At 45.5% G+C, this 23,385-nt stretch overlaps 1 protein-coding gene across 3 annotated transcripts in view; it reads left to right on the top strand.

Moving 5' to 3' along the window:
• DUSP29 (dual specificity phosphatase 29) overlaps nt 1-23,142 on the top strand; it is a 35,658-nt gene extending 12,516 nt beyond the window's left edge. For all 3 annotated transcript variants that reach the window (XM_019444627.2, XM_019444628.2, XM_019444630.2), the window contains 3 exons: nt 486-713; nt 14,783-15,003; nt 22,524-23,142. In XM_019444627.2, coding sequence (XP_019300172.2) covers nt 486-713; nt 14,783-15,003; nt 22,524-22,768 — 694 coding nt within the window. In that variant the 3' untranslated portion in view covers nt 22,769-23,142. The remainder of the gene's footprint in view (nt 1-485; nt 714-14,782; nt 15,004-22,523) is intronic.
• Nucleotides 23,143-23,385: the final 243 nt, after the last annotated feature.

The following is a 23,385-nucleotide window of genomic DNA, read 5'->3' as shown; positions in this document are numbered from 1 at the left end:
CCGTGGCTAATGGCTCCCTGCAGGTGTTGAGTATCCCAGGCCTGGAATGGTAGGAATCTTCTGGCCCTTCCTATTAGGATTCAAAATGGTCAGAACCAGCAGATTTTAGTCAGATAAAGGAAAAACTAGGAACAAAGAAGGGGTAAAAGCTAAAAGAAAGGAGGCAAGGGACTGGCTGCCCACAGGGATTTCTGAGGCTTGAAGCCTGTCTTGACTCTGCTGCAAATCCTCCTCGGCCCACGTCAGAGGGCCCCCAGCACTACTGCGCTGAAGGAGAATGGAATGTTGGTGAAGTGTTTAACTGCCATCATGGCCCTCCTTGGTTACTTCTGTGGCCTGAGAAAAGGAAGCAGAAGCACAGCAGGCAGGGGAAATGCCTGTTGAATCTTAAGATCAGTTTATTCCCACCTCTTTTTGTAAAGGCCTTTCCCTACCTCTGCCTCCTGCTAACTCAAATCCTGACCCTCTCTCATGACCAATTGCAGAAACGAAAGAAAATCCCTTGGCTTCAGAATGACATCCAGAGAACCAAAGACAAGTCTCAAAAATGCCTACCCATCTGCCAAGAGGCTGCTGCCGAAGGTGGAGGGGGAGGTAGAAGCAGAGGACTACTGTACCCCCGGAGCCTTTGAGCTGGAGCGTCTCTTCTGGAAGGGCAGTCCCCAGTACACTCATGTCAACGAAGTCTGGCCCCAGCTCTACATCGGCGATGAGTAAGTGTGCAGGCCAAGCCTCACCTCTGGCCTCACCCAGGAGAAGGCAGCCAGCCCCTCCCCAGCTCACACCCCTCACTCCCTCCTAGATGAGCTTTTGCTTTTTGGGTTAGTTGTATTGTGAGAACTCAATTAGGGCTGGGTTTATCTTCACATTATAGAAAACCCAGAGAAAGGGCTTATGCAACATAGAGGTTTATTTCTCTTTTATATAAAAGAGGTGCAGAGGAAGGTAAGCTGGGGCTGGCATGGTGACTCCAGGGTCATCAGCGTCTCAGGCTCCTGTGCTCTGCTCCACCATCTCAAGGGTATGGTTTCCCTCCTCAAAGCTGTTGCATGAGCCAATAGTGCTGATAGAGCTCCAGCCACCATCTGTGGGATCCAGGCCACAGAAACATAAAGAGAAAGTAAGTGCATCTTTCCAGAAGAAAGTGTCTCCCAAGACCTCCCCTGCCTCTAGCTGCAAGGGAGGCTGGGAACCGGAGCCTTTTGTTTTAGCTGGGTATAAGAGTGGCAAGAACAAAGTCAGTTCTCAGATTGATGACACAGGAGCACATCAACTTATGTGTTGGGAACATGGTAGGTCGAGCAAAGTTGAGGTCACCGTCCCCTCCTGTAGATTTTTATAGCCACCATTTCCCATTCCTCCAACAACTGGAAAATGTCTACTATAAATAATATTAATAATAATAATTCCTTTCACTTACTGAATACCATGTTCTAGTCACAGTGTTAAGCATCTTGCATGAGTGAGCTCATTTTGTTTTCATTATAGCCCAATGAAAGTCATCCAATTACTCCCATTTTAAGGATAAGAAATCAAGGGACAGGGCAGTTAAGCAACTGGTCCAAGGTCCACAGCTCAGTAGGTGGCAGAATCTGGGATTCAAACGCAGTTCTGACTAACCCAGAAGCTTTTATCTTAACCAGTACTCCTACTCCTCCATCTATTCCCCAGGATTCCTGCTCAGGTTCCATCTCTCCCAGGAGCTGATGGTGTAGGACCCCTGCGTGTGTGATGTTAATAAACACCATGCTGCATAAAACCTGGAGATGACTGCCTAGTCATGGGAAATCCAGGGGCAGCATCCCTTGCCTTTTTTTCCCCTTAATATTTAAAAGTGTTTTCAATGTTTGTTTATTTTTAAGAGAGAGGGATTGCATGCACGAGTGGGGGAGGGGCAGTGAGAGGGAGACAGAGGATCCAAAGCTGGCTCCATGCTGACAGCAGAGAGCCCAGGTGGGCCTTGAGCTCACGAACCACGAGGTCATGACCTGAGCTGAAGTCAGATGCTTAACCCACTGAGCCACTCAGGTGCCCCTCCTTAATATTTCTAAATTGAAAAAGTTAGAAAAATTACATGTCTTTTTATACTAAATTAAACTAAATAGAGGGTTATAAAAACAAACTGCTAATCTCCCTCTGTCCGCCTTAATTCTGCCACCAAGTAACCAGTATTAAGCTCACTTTCATACTCCCACTACTTTATGTGTGCTGCTGCAAATGTAAGGTAACACACACACACATATAAAGGGTTTTTGCTTCTTTCAAATAATTTTTAGGAGAAAAAAAGGAATCATGCTATGGGTACTTTTACTGTCTCATAGGAGAGCTGTACTCTGATTTATCCAATCGTTTCCCAGTTGTGAACATTAGGGGAACATCAGTGAGGGGTTTATGGGACTCTCTGTACTGTTTTTTTTTTTTTTAATTTTTTAAAAGTTTATTTTTGAGAGAGATAGAGAGAGAGAGGGAGTAGAGGAGGGTCACAGACAGAAGGAGACAGAGAATCCTAAGCAGACCCCACACTGTCAGCATAGAGCCTGATGCGGGGCTCGAACCAACAAAGCCATGAGATAATGACCTGAGCCAAAGTTGGACACTTAATCAACTGAGCCAGCCAGGCACCCCTGTTTTCTTTTTTTTAAATAACAGCTTAATTCAGATATAGCTCACATTCCATAAAATCACCCTTTTAAAGTGCAGATTCAGTGATTTTTTTTTTATTATAGTTAAAAAGTTGTACAACCAGCACCACTCATTTCAAAGCATTTTCATCTCCTCCAAAGGAAACCACCTGAAAACTGTCCATTCTACATCTTTTCAGTCTTAGGCAACCACCCATCTGCTTTCTGTTTCTATAGATTTACCTATTCTGGGCATTTCCTATATAAATGGAATCATAATATATGACTTTTTGTGTCTGGTTTCTTTCACTTAGCATAATGTTTTCAAGGTTCATCCAAGTTATAGCATGGACGAGTATTTTATTCTTTTTTATTGCCAAACAATCTCTGTACTGGTTTTGCAACTTCCCTAAGATTAACTCCAAAATTAGTTCAAAATTTAAAAAGGTACACATACATTTTGACCCCAAATATCACTTTAAGAAATGTGATTTCTAGAAATAATAGTATCAATATGTAAGGAAATATGCACAACAATGTGTATTTTATCATTGAAGTAGCAAAATGGGGGGGGGGCGAGGATCTGAATCTCTTATCTTTTAATTATAAAATATTAAATTCAGTAAATATATGGTTTTCCTATTATAAAAGTAATATATGTTTATTGTATAAATATATGTCTTAATTTCTCTATTTGTAGTAGGTTAACAAGAGAATCTTCCTCATTGGGTTGTATGGATTAAGTGAGATAATTATGTAAAGTATCTGTGCAGTGCCTAGTACGTAGTGAGCACTCAATAAAGGTTAGCTCTAATAATAAAGTAGTGATTAATGTAAGGAAGAAAACTTAAATTTCTTAGAGCAATCACCAAACCCCATTACTCTGAAGCTACTCCTTACTCTTAAGGATAAGAAATCAAGGGACAGGATTTCCAGCTGGAATTTGTGTATTATTTTGGTTTTAAAACTTATTTTTATGTAGTTGTAATCATATTGATTATTCATTTTATCTTTTTTTCCCCACATAGCATCATTCATAAACTTTTCCCTTATGACATATTTCTCATACTTTTAATTATAATATATTATCTATCAGATAATAATATATCAGGTGGATGTAAGGTCATTTATTTAACCACTTCCCTATTGTTGGACATATCACTATTTCTATGTTCTCACTTTTATAATTAATGCTGCAATGGACATCTTTATGCATAAAATCTTTTCATATTTAGGATTATTTCCTTAGATATGACCCTAATAGTGGTATACCTGAGGGAAGAGAGATTACGATTTTAAGATCTACACTGTCTCTGGCTCTTTATCTATGCCGTTCTCTTTGCCTAAAATGCCCTGCCCCCTACCTCCTTTCAGTGTCCAGATTCTATACATTCTGCAAAAAGCACTCAAGTCACTTCTGCCATAAAGCTAGCTTTCCTCAATCTGCATAGTGAGAAGTAAGTTTTTTCTCTGTATTTGATACACTATATTTACATTTCCTATAGCTTATAATAATTAATAACAATAGCTTGTCGTATTGTATATATCTTACTGTGTGTTGTGCCCTGTTGCTAGGCATCATTTAAACTCAACAACCTGCCTTCCTATGAAGGAAGTACCATTATTACTCTTATTCTACAAATGGGCAAACCAGGGCTCAGAAAGTTTATCCATTTGCTCAGTTAGTATTTACTGGGAACCTTGCTAGGAGCTGTGGGGAATACAAAGAGGAAACTGAGGCTCAGAGAAATTAAGTGACCAGCCCAAGGTCATACCACCAGTAAGTGGTATAACTTATACCTAAACTCAGATCAAGAAAATGTGGTCAAGGGGCACCTGGCTTGCTCAGACGGTGGGGCATGTGACTCTTGATCTCGGGGTTCTGAGTTCAAGCCCTGCATGTGGGTGTAGAGATTATTTAAAATCGTCACTTGATCTTTGCCAAAAGGCCGAGAAGTGATAGATTACTTAAAACCTTTAAAAAAAGAAAAGAAAAGGGGTGCCTGGGTGGCTCAGTCAGTTAAGCGTCTGACTGGCTCAGGTCATGATCTCACAGTTCACGGGTTCAAGCGCCACGTCAGGCTCTGTGCTGACAGCTCGGGAGCCTGGAGCCTGCTTCGGATTCTGTCTCCCTCCCTCTCTGCCCCTCCCCTGCTCGAACTCTGTCTCTCTCTCTCTCTCTCTCTCTCAAATATAAATAAAACACTTAAAAAAAAAAAAAGAAAAGAAAAAGAAATGTGGTCAATCAGATAAAGAAGCTGTTTTATAGCTACGGAGAAGAGATGTGTAGAAATGTAACAGGGAACAGAAGGAGAAGGGGTAGTGGAATAGAAGGAGTGTGGGGTTCGAGTCTTGGCTCTGCCAGCCACCACTTATGTGATCTTGGACAACTTATTTTACCTCTCTTCACTTTATGTGGCAACAGAGATAGGGCTCATTCCGTGGGGTGAATATGAAATGAATTAAAACAAGTAAAGTGCTTGGCACATAGTAAGTAAATGCCACTAAGTGTTTGGTACTATTATGATTCTGAGAAAGTGTCACAGAAGAGGTGAATTCCAAGCATGACTCTGGAAGATGGGTAGGATTTCAACAGAGTTCTGGGCAGAGGGAGCAAGATGAAGAAATGCACGGAGGTGAGAATAAGCAGGATGGTGTGTCTAGAACACCAGGGATAGATGTGGTAGATGTACACTTTCAGGGTGTCTAGAACTGAGCTATGTTTGACCGCCATGTGGTCAGCTCAGACTTAGCTGTGCTGCAGTAACAGATGACCCCAACGTCTTGGTGGCTTACCACAGCAGAGGGTTATTTCTCATGCACATGCCACGTCCATGGGGGGCCAATTCTTACTGCTCCACATCCACGTCACTCTAGGCCTCAGGACCCAGGCTGACGGAGCAGCCCCTATCTGGGATATTGCCAGTTTCTTGGAGAGAAGGGCCATGGAAAGTCACGAGCTGACTCAGAAGTGACACATGCCACTTTTGCCCACGTTTTAGTGGCTAAAGCAAGTTCAAGCCAAACCCTCATGTTAATAGGACAGGAAAGTGTAACCTGTCAAATATTCCAAGTGGTAATGCATAATCGACCACAGCCACAATCTACTGCAGGTGTAGTGGCTTTGGGCGGGTCCTTTTACCTTTCTGGGCCTATGCCCTCATCTCCAAAAATGATCAGTATGAAGATTCAAAGAAATATGGAATATGAGAACGTTTTGTAAGACAAATACAAATGTTATCATTATTGTTACCTAGTGAGAAAGAAACACGGGAAGGTAGGTCAGGGCCAGCTTGTGGAAGACTGAATGCCCACTGAGCGACTCTCTTCAGGAAGCCACTGAGTGTCTGAGCAAAACAGTCAAGTTCTAGTTAACAGAGTGCCAGACAACAGGGTGTGATGCAGTAAGATATGCTTGCCTCCTTGACATCTGACCGCAACCTTGTTCCTTCAACCAAGAAAATGTTACTGCCTTTTCGATTCATTCCAGCTCTGCCTGGTAGAGCCCCAAAACAAACACACACATATACAGTCTAGGCAGGCTCCACGGTCAGTGTGTGTGACCTGCGTGCACAGTGGGGACGGGGGGGCACAAGTCAGCATGGCATGATGCTTCATGGTGCTTGTCCTCATCTCTGCTCAGGGTCCCTCCTAGACACCAGCTTACAAGGCTAATGAGACTCACAAATGCTTATTGAGAGAGCAATTAATTCCACTGCCAATGCAGCCACATGGAGGTTAAAACCCTGCTGAGAGCAGGCAAGGTTGCCTTTGTTTCTTGGTCTCTCTGTAGGTGTTGCCCAAAGCAGCAAAAAGCTCACGGCTGGCTCCTCATGCACAAAGTCTCAGTTTTAATTTGAAAGTTGCATTTAGCTTGATTTTTTCTTCCTTTCCTTAAAAGCACCTACAATTTTTGAAAGGTAAGTATCAAGGCTCTGGAAGTGAGGGTGGTTAGGATCCAGGAGTGAGGATGGATGTCCTGGGGTAGCTGGTGATGCCTGGGACCCTCTGGGGACCAGACTTAGCCCAAAGAAGCAGGTCACTTTTTCTCCCTCCTCTTCCCTCAAGGGCTTCTTCATGGAGAGAGGCAGAAGGGCTGAGCATCTGCTCCGAAGCCACAGTGCCTAGTCAAACACTGGTCTCCATGTGGCCTTGGGCAAGTCCCTCATGCTTTCTGAGATTCAATTTCTTTACCTATAAGATGTGGATTCAATGAGTTAATACATATGCCACTTAGCACCGTGTGTGGCACACCCAATAAGTGTGAACTATTACAGATCAGGCAGGTTCTGGAAACTCAGCTCACAGTGTAAAAGATAAAGAACTGTCATTGTGCTTTGCCATTAAGGTCCTTCTGTGTTAAGGGCAGCCTTGAAACGGGAAACACTCCTGGTCAAATTTCTCCCATGAGATGCTATCATGAACTCAAGTTCAGGCTGCAAGGAAGTTACCTCCTAATGGGCTTTTTCAGGCTCGTGCCTCAATTGCCCCCACAGATACTGTCCTGGCCTTCCAGGAACCCAGGTGGCCTGAGGCCTAAGGAGGCAGTGCCACACCAAAACCCAATGGGCCTGTGGATTTCAGAACTTCTACAGCATTTTCTCAAGCCAAGATTATCCCGAGAGGATTCACCACGTGGAGTGCCTGATGACTCGAAGTCCCTATTGCTTACCAGCCCGGGGAGGGCAGAGTTGACACCACCACTGCAGCCCTGTGAGGATCTGGGTGGTGTCGAGTGTGCTGGATCAGTGGAGGCACTGGGACAAGAAAACGGGCCGATGATCAGAGATTTTCACCAGAATGTCATCCTGGCTCCAGGCACAGCCACCCTCTTCCCACCCATTTCCCACAGCTAGGTAGGGGGTCTGAATCTGCTACAAGTGGGAATTGTAGGGTCAGCATGGATGGAGTAGGGCAAAAGGCCTCAAATGGGATTCAGGGCACAGAGTTCAAGCCCCCGTGCTGGTGGTCATTATGTGTGGCCTTTGGCAAAACATTTTACTGTTCTGGGACTCAGTTTCTTTATTTGTAAAATACAAGGATGATTTCAAAGGTCTCTTCCAGCTCTAAAATAAAATTCCTTAAGAAATGTGCTATTAAATAAATTAGGCTTCATTAGGTTCAAGCACATACTTGTTTTATTACTTTTAAGTCATTCAAATTAGATTCAAATTAGGTTAACCAAGTGTTGCCCTCCAGAGAGCCAGGGACTTGCGTCAATGATGAGATAAGAATAATTCATCGCCTCTTATCAATCAGCAGTCCCTAAATGGGTGCTTCAAAAGTGCTTGAGTATGCTTGAAAGCACTGAGTTTCTGTAATTTAAATATTCTCTCTTTAATCTCATTCACATTTTTCATTTGCTTAGAGAAATCTTTTTTCATTTTTCTTTTTTTCCCTTGTAGTCAGCAGGAGGGGAAATATCCTGGTTACTGTCAAAGTGATTGCAAATTCCCAGGCAGGACAGCCTCCCATAGGCTTGGCTGGAACAGGAAAATTGAGAAATCTCTCTTCTCCCTCCTGATGTCAGCATCCCCGTGAGCCAACGCCACGGCGCTAACTTGCTCTGCTGCTTGAATGGCAGGGGTGCTGAGCAGCTCTCCATTTTTATTAAAACTATAGTTGCCTCCAAGGTCTGGCTTTCGAGGTCATCAACAGACAGCTGCCCTTCCCCTTAAAGCCTGATTCCTCCCTGTGGTCAGCCCTACTCAGCCTGAGCTCACTTTCAAGTGGTCTTGCTATCTTGCCCTTTCTGCTTTTCTCCTCCCAACCAGACCAACAGCCTTGAAAGCAGAGGCATCTCCAGGCCTGGCCTGTAGTTGAGGAGGCTGGAAAGTGAGGAGAAAGCAAGTCAGTCAGCTTAGCTGGCCCTCAGCCTTTGAGAGGGCTTCCCGGACACCTGGACAGCTGCAACCTTTCCCCACAAAAAGAAGGAATTAACTCAGCCTTCAGGCACCAAGCAGAGCTCAAACTTGACCTGCTTCTCCAGGGTGGACTGTGGTTTAGGATGCAGTGAAAACAGCCACGGTTGCCAATTTAACGTGCTGAATGTTAGTGGAAAGAGTTGGAAAGCCTGGATTCTGAACCTCCAAGTACCAAAGGTGACTTAGATACAACTGGGCACCAGTCATGGGCAAAGTGAATGGGGAGACGTGGCTGGGCTTTTCCAGTGGGCTTCTCAGTGAAGGCCTGAAGCAACATCAACTTTCATGGTTAGCAAAATGCCTAGTGTAATTATTAATACAATATCACTTCTCAAATCCAAGCCTCCGAGTATTCTCTTTCCCCTCTTAGCCTCCCTTCTTGGGGCAGATGATGAAGGGATATCTAACAAGAATTAAAAATGCTGGAGTCACCTTATATCTTTGAATAGCCAGTGTCTCCCAAGAACTAAGAAAACATCAATAAAAATCATGGTAAACACTTGCATGTTAAGTGAATATATGACCTACTCATCACGGATATTTACAAAACACAGACAAAAAGAAGAAAATTAAAATTCTCTATAATCCCTTTACCCAGAGATAGCCACTGATAACATTTTGCTGTACATCTTTCTACTGCTTTCTTCTCTTAAATTTATCTTTTAACCTTTCAAAGAAACTCGAGTATGGCATCATTCAATTTACAAGAATCCTGTAAGGAAAAGTACTGCCAGTGTAATTGGTTCAGTTTGACAAAGAAAGAAAGCTGAAGGTCCCAGAGGTTCAGTTGTTTTAGCTCGTGCAGCAGTGTAAGTGTATAAACTGCACCTGCCAGCCCTGTGTGTTCTGAAGGGCCTCAAAACCAAACAGTTTCATCGTCAGCAAGTAACAAGAACACCCAAGAAACTAGAAAGCCAGGGAATTTCACTTTCATTGATGAAATTGATGGAGAATTGATGGAGATCAAAAGCTAGAAATATGCCTGCTTTTAAAATCCACCTGTAAGCAGTAGGTGTGGTCGAGACTCCAAAGGAGAAGGTCTCCATCAGGGTCATGCCCATGAAATAACACGCGAACACCAAAGTGTCATATGCACCAGAATGAACAGGGTGCCAGAGTACAGGATACGGGCTATTGGCAAACAAGAGTCCACAGTCAGGTGCAGGAAATAGGTGGGTCCTCACAGACACAAGGATATGGAGAACGCCCAGTCACTGGTGGACTTTCTTCAGTGCCCAATGTAGAATCCTGACAATGTGGGAGCAGCTGGTTTCCCACCACAAGGGAGCTGAGGGAGGGCTTGAATAGATGTATACATGCATGTCCCTCCTCCCCTCTGCGGCAGAGCATACACCCCGGGGAGTGGGACGGAATGGGCTTTGGGGTGGATGCTGAGGTATTTCGGCTGGGGATCAGCAGGGCGGCAAGAGGCCTGGAAAAGTGGAATGTCAGGAGTGCTGCCCAAGGAGACTGCTTCACCAAGAGTGCTCTTATTCGCCATTCCTCAAGGGTAGTGGGTTGAAACAAGCTTCCTGAAGGAACTTCAGAGGAGCTGAAAGGAGGCTGGGTCAGGCCAGATAAGGAGGAAGGAGGGGAGGACTCCGAATGAGGAAACTGGGCCATGCAAGAGGGGAGTCACTTCTCTGGCCCTCCAATCTGCAGTAAGAATCCAGGGCCAGGCCAGAGGTTCACAGTGAGAGGAGATAAAGGGAATTGGGTCAGAAACAGAGATACGGCAATGTTCTTCAAAAGTAAACTGCATGAGTCCAACAAATGTGTGATAAAATGTCCGGCCTTATTGCTACAATGAATGAAAATGAGATATCTTTTCCTCTTCTTCTTCCTTTTTTTTTTTTTTTTGCCAGTGAAATTAGCAAAGAATGCAAAATGAGCAAGCTTTAAGGAGGATAATTTAGCAACACAGCACATGTGTTAAAAATGCTCATACCCATTGACCCCAAAATTCTACTTAAAATTTCTTCTAAGGACATAATCAGAGATGTGCCCAAAGAAATAAAGCAAAGTTGTTCATTTATAGTGTTTCTTATAATGCCTGCCACTCCCTCTTCATGAAAGAGATAAAGATAGAGAGAGAGCAAGAGCAAGAGGGGGAGAGAGGAGACAAATATCCAGAGGTAGGGGCTTGGTGAGGTAAAATTGAGATTGCCCTACAGAATGGAACAGCAGGCCGCTATTGAAGGCTGTATGTCGACAGAGGCAGATGTTTACAATTTATCACCATGTCAAAGGTTTTGAAACTTACATGTAGTATTGTACCCCCCAAACAAATCTCTATATAAAATATCTAAATCTATGCATAGAAAAGCAACTGAGGAATCTTATATCAAAAAGCAAAGAGACTTTATTTCTAGGTGGTAGAAATGCAGGTGATTTTTTTGCATGTGGGAAGGAATATGTTTTTCATATTTTTAAAAAAATTTTTAATGTTTACTTATTTTTGAGAGAGAGAGAGAGAGAGAGAGAGAGAGACCATGAGCAGGGAGGGGCAGAGAGAGAGAGAAAGAGGGAGACACAGAATAGGAAGCAGGCTCCAGGCTCCAGGCTCCACGCTGTCAGAGCAGAGCCCGACACAGGGCTCGAACCCACAAACTGTGAGATCATGACCTGAGCCAAAGTTGGATGCTTAACTGACTGAGCCACCCAGGCGCCCCTGTTTTTCATAATCTGCACTGAGCAAGTGTTATTTTTGTAATCAGATGACACATTTTTATGACATAATTTCTTAAATAAACAAATTGCTTACATAAGGATTTTTAACTCAACCAGAAACTAAGGCTCCTGCATCATCTAGATTCTAGAGGTAAGTTGGCAAGTCTGTTTTTCTCCTGAGCTTTTCTCCAAAGCAGAAGCATATTTCTTAGTCTCTTCCCCACATAACATACATAAGCAGATGGCCCTAAAATTTAAGAAAACAACAATACAGTGCTAGGGAGAACCCTCTGACCCATCCTACTCCCAATAATTGCTGAGCCAGGCATTTGGACCAATTGGGGATCTGCCTCCATCACAGCCACTATATACCAAGACTACTAAGACTTGCTCTTTGCAGATCCTCATTTTGCCATGGATACTCTTCTGAGCTCTCAACTCGACTCTGAGTAAATAAGGAGGAAAGGAGAGGAGGACTCTGAATGAGGAAACTGGGGGAAATCCCAGAGTGGTGTGTAAGGACACCGCCTCCCTTCCTGGCTCACGTAGCCATATGACGCTCCAAAACCTGCAGTGGGCCTCAGACACCCACCAGGTCTGATCCTCCCCAGGAGCCCTTTTCTCTCCCTTGGACAGCTAAAACCAGCTCTGTGGTCTGACTGTGGAGGTGTCATGCAACGAGTCTTGTCACATATTTACCCTGATCCTTGACCCCAAAAGCGACAAAGTGCAAATTGCTATTTATTCAAACTACTATTTGATTATGTTGAAACCCAGCTGCTGAACCCAGAGATAACAGTCTTTATGGTGGGTAGGAACTTCCTGTCAAGGACAGTTCATTTTAATTTTTCCACTGAGCTCAACCTCAAAGTGAGGTGGATTGCTGCTCAGCAAGATGGACTGCATTAGTGGAGGCATTAATTGAGCACAGATCTATGTCCCAAAAGCATAACGTTTGTTGTATGCATACTTTGGGACAAGAAGAAAAATGAAAAACAGGTCTTTCTGAGGAAAAACTGAAAGCAGAATGTAGTCCATAGTCAGGATGGCAGCACCAAAGTCTAGCTGAGGGGGTTGGTGGAACTCTCCACCATTCCACAGCTCAATTCCAATGGGCTGTTTGCAAATGTTTTTAAAAGCTCAATGCCTGTGTTTGGATCTCTCTTTCCCAAACACTGGACTCCATCATGGTTCCTCTCACGACCAAGAAAAAGCTCCAGGAAACCAGCAACAGATGGGGGGCCCTTGGCCAAGGGGCCGTGGCATGTTTCCTGCTGCAAGGCTCCTCTTGGCCCAGGGTATTGATCACTGTTGGTACCCAATATGGTCCCTTCTGTCTACCTTTTACCAGTGACCTTGAGATGAGTCCTCAGCTGGAGCAAAATGTCACTTCTGGCCTCTTATTATTATGGTTCCAGGCCCTTGTCATCTTTCCTGAGCTGTAGACTGCTCTTTGTGCTGTTAAATTCTAGCTGGGATCACCCCTCCTCAACCACTCTCCTTGACCCCCGCCCCTACCCGCCCCCCCCCCCCCCCCCCCGCCCCAAATACAGATCCAAGCACTTCCGTGTTCCAACCTCACACTCCTCCAGACTTTCCTCTCCTCTCCTCTCACATCCTATGCTCTGGCCATACCAGCCTCCTCCTCCCTGCCCCTCTCCCAGTCCCTCAGCAAGCCCTGCTGTGATCCCACCTTGGTCCAACCACCTTCCTCTCCTGGCTGTACAACTGCAACAGTCTCCAACAGAGTTCCCTGCTTCCATTTTCCCCCTCTCCAATCCATCTCCACACATCCCCAGACTGGTCTTTAAAAAAGTAAACAATGTTCACCTCTTCCTTAAACCCTCTGTAGCATGTGATGTTCCACCACACTTAGAGTAAAATGCAAACTCTTTCCTTGGCCTACAAGGTCTACCATGACCCAGCCCCTGCCTATCTCTCCAACTTCCTCTTGTACCACTATCCCCCTTGCTACTGCAGCCATGCTTGTTTCCATTCTGTTCTTGGCACTTGCTGTTCCCTAGGCCTGGATGAAACACTTTTCCTCCAACTCTACCCCTGCCTAACTCCTTCTTATCCCTCAGTCTTAGCTCAAATACTACCTCCTGGCAAGGCCTTGCCTGATCACCTTACATAAAGCAGGACCACAGTCATCAGCACAGCTTTTACTGCCATCTGAACTTAAAAATTTTTTTTTTAACATTTATTTATTTTTGAGAGACAGAGAGAGACAGGGCATGAGCAGGGGAGGGGCAGAGAGGGAGACACAGAATCTGAAGCAGGCTCCAGACTCTGAGCTGGCAGCACAGAGCCTGATGCAGGGCTTGAACCCACAAATCGTGAGATCATGACCTGAGCCGAAGTCGGATGCTCAACAGACTGAGCCACCCAGTTGCCCCACTTTTTTGCTATTTCATCCTTCAGTCATAGTGGGTTTGAGGTAGAAGGGAGTGCAGTGTCTGAGAGTGAGGTCCCGAGAGACCTTGACTAACCTGTTCACTGTTGCACCATCGGCACCCAGGACAGTGACAGGCACACAATAGATTTTAAATCATTATTTGTGATAAATGACTGACTGCAGGAAATAATAAGCATTTCCTAAAAGGGCTTCATTATCTCCAGCCTCCACACTGTAAGTAGTGCTAATTCCCTGCCCTTGCTTCCCTCTTCCCCTCCATCACCATGTTAACATTTGTAGTAAGACAAACTCAAACAGCCCTCTCCCATAAAGCCTCCCTTGGCCCTTCTAGACAGAAATAACTCCTGGTTCCTCTGACAACCTACCTCTGCCGCATATTCCAAGGCCACCTACTTCAACATGACTTTATTCTTTCTTCCTGGAAATTCCTGTCTAGAAAGGTAAGGCTATAAATCAGAAAATAACTTCACTGTTGGCTCCTGAAATCAACTCAAACAATAGACAGCTCAAATACCTCTCCTTAGAAAAACGCTTTGCCAAACTAGGCAATGATTCACTTATCAAAGCAAGGGTTCTGCACCGTGTTCACCAACCCTGTGAACATCAATGTCAAGAATTTTGCCCAATCTCAATAAAATCTTTGCACTGTAACACCATCTTAAATCAGTCGTTCCAGCCCCAGCCCACCAAACCCTATAAACGTCTGGAAGGTTCAGAGGAGCGACCTGCTTTAAAGGGTTTCCTGAGGCTCTGTGAAGGTGACCCCCTCCCTTACATTCAGCTTTGCTGGATGAACAGATTATTCTGGCGGTCTTCTAGGGGAGTTGGCAGGTAACAAGTGCACTCCTGCAACCACCATAGTGTCTAGCACTAAGCTCTTCTGTTTATGGTGAATGATGAAAAAATGAATGGACAATCGATTAGCTCACCTACCCCACCCTCCACTCTCTCCCTTCTCGAACCAGCCTATCCAGAAACAAGCGGTCAAGGGGTCAGTAATCAGGGTTTTGGACCAGGGAAGTCCTTCACTGCAGTGACTAGGTTTTATTTTGGAACTGATGGCATAAACCCATTGGCGGGCCCCGAGTTTCACCCTAGATCCAGGCTACGACACCACTTAGCCAACCAGCCTCTCCCCTCGTGCCCAGAGCTACGGCACTGGACCGCTACGGGCTGCAGAAGGCGGGCTTCACGCACGTGCTGAATGCAGCCCACGGCCGCTGGAACGTGGACACTGGGCCCGACTACTACAGCGACATGGCCATCGAATACCACGGTGTTGAGGCGGACGACCTGCCCACCTTCGACCTTAGCGTCTTCTTCTACCCGGCGGCCGCTTTCATCGACGCAGCGCTCAGCCACGACCACAGTAAGAGACCTGTGACCCTTGGTGGTCCAACCCCAACAAACCCGCCCGAGGCCCCGCCCCGCCCCGCCCCCACGAAGCCCCGCCCCACGAAGCCCCGCCCCACGAGCCCCGCCCCTCACCTTGGCTGGAGGCGGGATCTGCACACTGTTGAAGCCGGTTCTGCGGGGGTTGTGTGTGATTAAGCTGGGAATGTCTGAGGCCCAGGAACACAAGAACCACACTGAGCATGCGGCTGGTGGGGTTTGGGCCTTGATCGCCTCTGTGGGGAATCGGGATCGGGAGGGTTCAGAGGAAAGGCCTTTGGCCTGAATCCCAATCCCCTAAGGCTCATCAGCAATCCTTGGAGCAGCAGGGACGTCTGGATGCCCTCAAACCTGGGACTACAGCCCAGACACTAATTGTGCCTGCGCCCAAACCTGACTAATAGCTAGGGGCTTCAATGCCAGAAAACCTTCAGGAAGCTGACTTGACTGGGAATCTATGGAGAGACTTCAGATTTTCCTGCCAACCAACCAAGCTGGCAGCCTCCCCCAATCCCCTCCTTCCCACATACTCCGTCTAGTTAGGCCTCCTATAGAAAGCTGACAATCTAGCCTTTATATATGGCAAAATATATTTGAGAATCTGAGTTTTGCACTCATGGTGTCCAAGTTTCCCAAGGTTAATTATCCATTCTTTTTTTTTTTTTTTTTAAGTTTATTTATTTTGCGAGAGAGAGAGAGAGAGAGAGAGCAGGGAAAGGACAAAGAGTGAGGGGGAGAGAGAATCCCGAGGAGTCTCTAAGCTGTCAGCATAGACTCCAGTGCAGGGGCTCAATCCCACAAACCATGTGGAGGTGCCTGGGTGGCTCAGTCCGTCAGGTGTCCGACTCTTGATTTCAGCTCAGATTCCATGAACTGGGAGATCATGGCCTGAGCTGAAACCAAAACTCGGTTGCTCAACTGACTGAGCCACTCAGGTGCCCCAATTATCCATTTTTTAAAATCACAGTGCTAGTCCTTGCACTCAAAATACAGTTTTAGCTGGTCTAATCCAGGTTAAGTCTACAAGGCTATTTTAGAGAGAAAGGCATGGCTTAGGTATGCATTGGGGGTAAAATAATATGCAGTTATTGCTGCAGGGTGTAACTCAGGGCATTTTATAGAGGCCAGAGGGACTTCAACTCCCTCCTCTGTGCTCTGATTTCAGACACACGCGTCATACTCCTTTATAGGACCATCACATAATTCAGGATATCCAGCTACTGAAACCCTTTCTTGCCACAAGAGTCTGGGATTATGAGGCTCACTGCCTGACCAGCTGGCCTGCTTCAGGAATTTGCAATCTGCAGGTTGGGCGCAGGCCAAGTCCCAGACCTTGATGGCCATCCCAAAGTGGTCCTGGCCCCACAGGTAGCCATAGGCACCAAGGATTTGCCATTATTTTGGTTCAGAAAGCAATGTCACAATGAAAAGAAGAAAAACCTACAGAGCCTAAGTGCTTATATTAAAGGATGCTTCATTTCAAAGTCTTGCTTTTATGAGTCTATTTATGGACCATCTTTTGTATTATGCACATTCTGGGTTTCCAAGCAGTATCAAAAAGCAACTGGACTCTGACTCATCAACATGAGGTAAAATTTGCCTCAGATTATTTGAAGTTAACTGAAAACATATTTGACAAGAAAAAACAAAAAGCTACAACAACCCAATCCTTCAGTTTCTGTTTAATGTACTCTTTTGCCATTACTGTATCTTCAAACTTTCTCTTAATGGAAGGGGTCTGGCAGGCTTTAGAGAAGACGGGGGTGGGGGGATCAAATTCACAACTTACTAACAATGTGATTTCTCTAAGCCTTGGTTTCTCAATCTGGTGATGAAAATATTTACCCTGAAAGGTTATAATGAGGATCAGGAGTAACCCACATAGAACACTTAGCAGAGAACCTGGTGCACAGCAGGTTCTCAGATGTGTTTGATAAAGAGAGGTTGTGCACCATGAAGCACATAACCACACTAGCATGTGTGCATCATAATAATAAAGTTTCCAATCCCAAAAGGAAAAAAGACATTCCAACTTTGAACTAGTACAATAGACTCGTATGACAGCTTGTTTTCAGTTCCTGGCACAACATTTTAGAGTCTTTCACCCCCCACCCCCCACCCTGCTAAATTAGGAAAGAATGGGGCTCTCAAGTCATACTTAGGCCTGGGCAGATCACAGAACATTGATGTGGCAATGTCAGGCCCGTGTGGGTCCTAATGGACCATATGGTCAAAAGCACCTAGCAAAGAAAGGGTCAAGAGAGAAAAGTATATGCCCAGATCAGAGAACATGCAGGGATTAGAATCAGTGGGCAGGAGTGTGGGACTAGAATAGTTGGCTAGTGAAGCGAGCAGGACATGACCTCATTGCCAGGAGGGAGGCTGGGGTCCCTTCTCAGTGCCCTTCACAATTGAATATCCTCAAGTCTGGGGCTCAAATCAAATGTGAACTCTGCAGAGTCTGGCAGGGAATGTAAAAAAAAAAAATGAAGCTAGCTGTGTGGAAAGCAGAGGAGTGTGGGTAGAGGGTGCTTGTAGCTAAGTGGAGAGCCCCATACATTTTCCAAAGGGGGCAGCTGCTATTCAGTCTCAGGCAGCATCTTGTGAGAATCAGTGCAAATGTGGTAGATCTGATTTTTCAGGAAAAGTTTCCAATCTGGATTTTAATGTGAAATTGCCCAATTTTTAAGTGTTGGCAACAAATTGAAAACTTCTTACAATACTGCAAAGGCCAAACAAAAGATATCCAGTGACTGTCAGTTTGTAACCTGTGCTAAGTAGTCAGAGTAACAAAATAAAAATACTCATTAGCCCAGCAATGACATTGTCATAGACTCCATCCAGTGGGGATGGCATGTGCTCAGCCTTCATGCCATGTGGTGTGTCTAGTCGTTCATTGGAGATCTAGGGGACACTACTGTAGCATTTTAGAGCCAGGATCACTCGTATGTTTCTTATTATACTCTTGATGTAAGAGGTGTTGATGGACAGTCTGGCCCAAAGGCAAGGCATCTCTCTCTCTCTCCCCTCTCTTGTCTTTCCTGTTCTTCCTTGGCTAGTTTCAGCCAAGCGTACACTGTTTCTCACTGCTGCCCCTCACATCCAGTCTTGTTTATTCTTGTTGAAAAAACCTTTCTCGTGGTGCTGTAGAGCTGTGCCCAGGGCTTGTAGTGAGCCCCATGGGGCCCACTCCCACCCCTATCCTACCCTGACGCATCTCTTCCGAAAGAACTCCCCAGGCAACCACAGTCACTCTTGGAAAATCTCAGAAATAATCTAGTCCAGTGTTTTTCCCCAAGAGCTGGGGAAACAGAGGCCTGGAGAAGCCAAGTGATGTGCCCAGGGTCACAGAGCTGATCAGAGGCCAGCGGGAATTCCTTCTGTCATTCGGACCTCTCAGGAGAGTCCTTTGCTCTTATTTTGAGCACTCGGTGACCTAACTGTATAAGAGGTCACCAAAAATCATGAAAGGTGAGGCACTCCTGCTGGTTATGACATCTGAAACAACTTGTCATTCTTCAGCAGAGAAAGAAGTACTGACAAAATACTGCCATGGGAACCCCATTTGGACTGCCTACACTCCTCCTGCCATGGCATCCTCAGAGGTGAAGTAGTGTGGGCTTAATTTAATGAAATCTTCTAGGAAATCCCAGGGCAGATACTGTAAGGCTCTAAAGATCAGATTTTAGTATCACCACTCTCTGTTTGTTCTTTCTTTCTTTTTCTTAAACAGTCCACAGCCTGCTTCTGAAGGCATCTTAAAATCTATTATGGCTAAGGCAGGTATGAATAAACAAAGCGAGTCTGCTTTTGAGCAGGAGCGTGGTCCTCTGGTGCCTCCAAGCTTTAACCAGACAAGATATTCAGGGTATTTTAAGGATCCCCTGCCCTACCGCAGCACACACAGGCCTGGCCCCCAGCAGTTCAAAACACAACGTGGACCCTTCTTCTGATGACTTCCACACCCCCAGAAGTGTTTTGGGAGAAGTATGAATGCTGCCTTTGCAGGCTGCTGAGGGAGGTGAGTGAGCAAGAGACAGGCAAAGAGCATCCCCCAAAACCAAGGAAGGAGGCTGTTTATGAGAGGGCACAGCTGGCAGGGGTGGGGTTGAGTTGAGGGTGGGGGTTGGTGGGGTCGGTGGGTAACAGGCTTGGCCTGTATATACGATTTGAGTGACAGAGGCCTATCTTTTGGTCACCAGTTGAAAATACGCAATTGGGGAGCAGCAGAGATTCTGGATGTGGGTTTTCTTTATAAGACTGTGGGAATTCACCTTTTGGTAAAGGCTAAGGGGAATTATTAAATTGAAATCACCATTTCTCAAACATAGATTGTGACCTATTGGTGTGTCATAAAATGAGATTAGTGAGTGCACCCAGCATTGCCTTAAAAAAAATGAATTGATTAGACAATAATTGAATATAGCAGCATGCATTGCACGTAGTAAAAGTTCATATTACCTTGTGGAACTTTTGTCTGATACACACACACTTGTGATATCACACAGAGCTCTGAATCTGGTGTCAGGGAGCCTGGTCTCAAATCATGCATGGTTCTGTCACTTCCCAGCTGTGCAAACAGGGCCGCTCACTTCTTTGCACATTATCTCTTCTGTAAAATGGAGATGATAATTTCATCATCAGTCTGTCGTGCTGATCGAGTATGGTAAGCTATGTAAAAATGTACTTGGATGATCTGGGGGCGAGGTAGGGCTATGTACACGTAAACTGTGAACTGTGTGTTGTGTATTCAGGGGGCACACAAAGAAGTGAAAGCCACTGATCTAGGAAATGTGTGCCCTGACAAAGCTGCCTTCACTTAGGGCCCTAACTCTGGCTGGTGTCTAACAGAGAGCCTCCTAGTTTCTCCAGTATGGGCCATGCCGGGAGCAGGCCCCGTGCAGGTCTCCTTGCCCTTGTCTCCTGAACCCTCTGAGAGCTTTCTTACCACCCAATGCTGGGCCCCAAAGGGTGGTGCTTAGCAGAGCCACAGAGCAAAGAGACAGCAGCGCCTGGAGGGTGCTGAGACAGGCCCTTTACCAAGGGAGGAAGACCTACCTACCAAGCTCACACGGCTGAGGGCATTCACGCCGCTTTTGTAAAACCAAAATTCAGCTCCAGGAGCTTCTGCTGGAGCTGAGCACGCCCTTCTCTCCCTTCCCCCTTTCTCTTCCAACCCCCTCCATCTCCCTTTGCCATTTTTCTCCCCTCCCCTCCTCCCACTTAACAGACTTCAGGCTCCCAAAAGACTTAATGAACTACAGCTTTCGTCTGTTTCAAGCATTTAGTCGTGACAGAAAGAATTACCCTTTTTGCCAGGAGAGGAAGAAACGCTTTAGTTATCAGCACAGCTGGCAAGAAGCCAGCCAGCCTCTGGAACAGTCTGTGGGGATTAGAATGCCAGAGGTAGACATTCCAGTCCAGGAGCACAACCATGCCATGCAAGAGCCAGGGCCAGCCTCCTCCAAATCCGACCCAGCAAAAAAGAAGCAGGCCCTGCTTCTTGCCTTCCTTTCTAGCAAATGTGCCCAAGGGAAATGTGGTGCGGTCACACTCTTGTAGCTCAGCATCATGGCAGGTGGGATTGCAGGGCCGCCTGGTAAGCTTGTGGAGATTCGTGAAAATGAATTGTGACAAAATGAACAGTTCCTTATGAAGCACCTTTCTGCGCCAGCCCTGTGTGTGTGGAGAGGCCATCATGGAGTTCTTCCTGATGGGCAAGATGTGCAGGCCTTGCCAGCTGGGAGGAGGGGAGAGAGAATCCTGTGCCTGATGGTCAGGCCCTCTTGGATTTCTCACTCTGCCTGGGCATGGTCCTGGGCATGGTCCCCTGGCACAGGTGAGGGGGTGGCGGTGAGAAGGACACGGGGGAGCCATGTCTGTTCAGAAGTATTCTTCAACAAGCTGTTCTCATATCCTGATGTTCCATAAGCTCAGTGATGTTCATAAGTGTCTTTTTGGTCATCCTTCTGAGCCACAGGCCTGAGACTCAGGAAGAGACATCACTGGGGTCACAAGTCACATAGCTCAAGCTGCCCCTATCCCACAAACACAGGAGAGGGCAGCCACTGGGATGGCATTGGTGGGGACAGCCGGAGAGCCTAATCTCATTACTTTCTCTGTCCCCTGAGCACAGTGGCCAGCGGCTAGCACACAGAAGGGCCTCAGTAACAAGTTGCTTTTAACTATTTCTAGCCATGGCACCTGCTTTTTGGGTGACCTCTGGCATGTCATTTCACCACTCTGAGCCTGTTTCCCATCTGTGAGGCAGGAATGATGATAATGAAACCTTGAAGTTTCTGTTAAGGATAAAATGAGATAACGCACATTGATGTACTACTGTGTGAGCTCGAGAGCACTACCAAATGCAGACCTGAAGGGTGCAGAGACTGCTTCACACTGTGAAGCCAGGCCTAGCTGATGCCATGGTGGTGTTGTTTTGGTTGAAGTATATAAAGAAAATCCAGCTTCATTCAGACATGTAGATGGAGAAGGGAAGGATATTTTAATAGCCTTTTCTGGTAATTATGGATATTTTTCTTTAATACTACACCAAAACTTGTCAAGTAATAGTTTCTTAAAGGCTAGCTATGATGCCTTGCAATCGGAAACCATATACATAAACTTCATACGTACTCTGTTATATGAAAATCCATTGGTCTGTCTTGCACTTTGAATGGATTTTTTTTGCTCACGCATGACTTTGTAATATCCCACATTGGTCATTTGGAAAATATTGGTTCACTAAGTTATGTAGATCTTCCAAATGTTGACACTTTTCATTGTATGTTATCAAAAGAACACATTTGTTAATATCACCACCAATCTTAACAGAAAAATCTAAAAGTATTGGGAAACTGTCAACCCCACAGTAATAGATACAAGTTTTCCAAAATTCTATTTTCCTCAAAAGCCTGAATTTTTTCACTGGCAACAAACACCATTGGTTATTTCCTTTGACATGAAAGGCCTATTTTGTTCACTTTTTTTTTTTTTTTAAGATTTTATTTTTGAGCAATCAGTACGCTCAACGTGGGGCTCAAACTCACAACCCTGAGATCAAGAGTTGCATGCTCTTCCAACTGAGCCAGCCAGGCTCCCTACTTTGTTCACTTCTGAGACAAAGTCTGCCAAATATCCAAGTGTGAATTATCATGGTTTTTCTGTCATTTGCTCTTTTAAGTAAAAACAGTGTTTCATGAAACAGTGGCTAATTCAGCTTGCAACTCTACCTCCTATGTGCTTGTTCTTGAGATAACCATCTTACTTTGGCACTCAGCCCAAGTGCTTTAAGTGTACATACCATTTCATCACGCAAAATATTAAGCAGAAGTGTAACCAAAGGCTGAAATTTGATAAAAATTAATTTGTATTGCTTCATCAATGATATTCTTAAGGGAAATCTGTGTTCCCCCCCTCCCCCCGAGAGCACACGGTGGTGAAGAATGCAATGATTACCAGTATAGTGTGGTACCTCTTCTTCCCACTGCATTTCAGGTAAGATCCTGGTTCACTGTGTCATGGGCCGCAGCCGTTCAGCAACCCTGGTCCTGGCCTACCTGATGATTCACAAGAACATGACCCTGGTGGACGCCATTCAACAAGTGGCCAAGAACCGCTGTGTCCTACCCAACCGGGGCTTTCTGAAGCAGCTCCGGGAACTGGACAAGCAGCTGGTGCAGCAGAGGCGACAGGCCAAGCACAGTGACAACAGTGAGAAGGCTGGTGAGAAGGAGCCATAGCACCCCTAGCAGGGCACACAGAGAGACTCGGGAACGGAGAGGGAGGCTGAAATAGCCCTGCCCTGTGACCTGGGACAGTGAACCAAAGCTTGACTTCCTTCAATCTTAAACTTCTCAGGTGTATGCTGATGAATGGGGGGGGGGATTCAAATCTGCCTCCTGGATGAGGACTTGGCTTCATAGCAGAATGGGGCAGACTGCCTTCTCAGCAGAATTGGTTACAGATGAGCACACAGTTCTGCACAAAGGTGCCTGTATTTTATTATTATTATTATTGTCATTATTATTATTATTTTCTGGTAAGATGGAAGCAGAAAAGGATTGGAAAATACGTAGGCATTGTGCTGTGATTAAATGTTTGGCTTTGTCTGAAAGTCACATTCTTTTTTTTTTTTTTATGTTTATTTATTTTGAGAGAGAGAGAGAGACAGTTCACACATGCAGGGGAGTGGCAGAGAGAGAGAGAGAGAGGGAGAGAGAGAATCCCAAGCAGCCTTCAGGCTTTCAACACAGAGCCTGACACAGGGCTCAATCCCATGAACCGTGAGACCATGACCTGAGCCAAAATCAAGAGTCAGACGCTTAACCAACTGAGTCATTCAGGTGCCCCCGAAAGT

This window comes from Panthera pardus, unplaced genomic scaffold (genome assembly GCF_024362965.1).
Source record: "Panthera pardus isolate Hobbes unplaced genomic scaffold, ASM2436296v1 HiC_scaffold_22, whole genome shotgun sequence".
NCBI lineage: Eukaryota > Metazoa > Chordata > Mammalia > Carnivora > Felidae > Panthera > Panthera pardus.
Note: the sequence above shows the minus strand (reverse complement) of the source record. Positions and strands in the feature narration are given on the sequence as shown.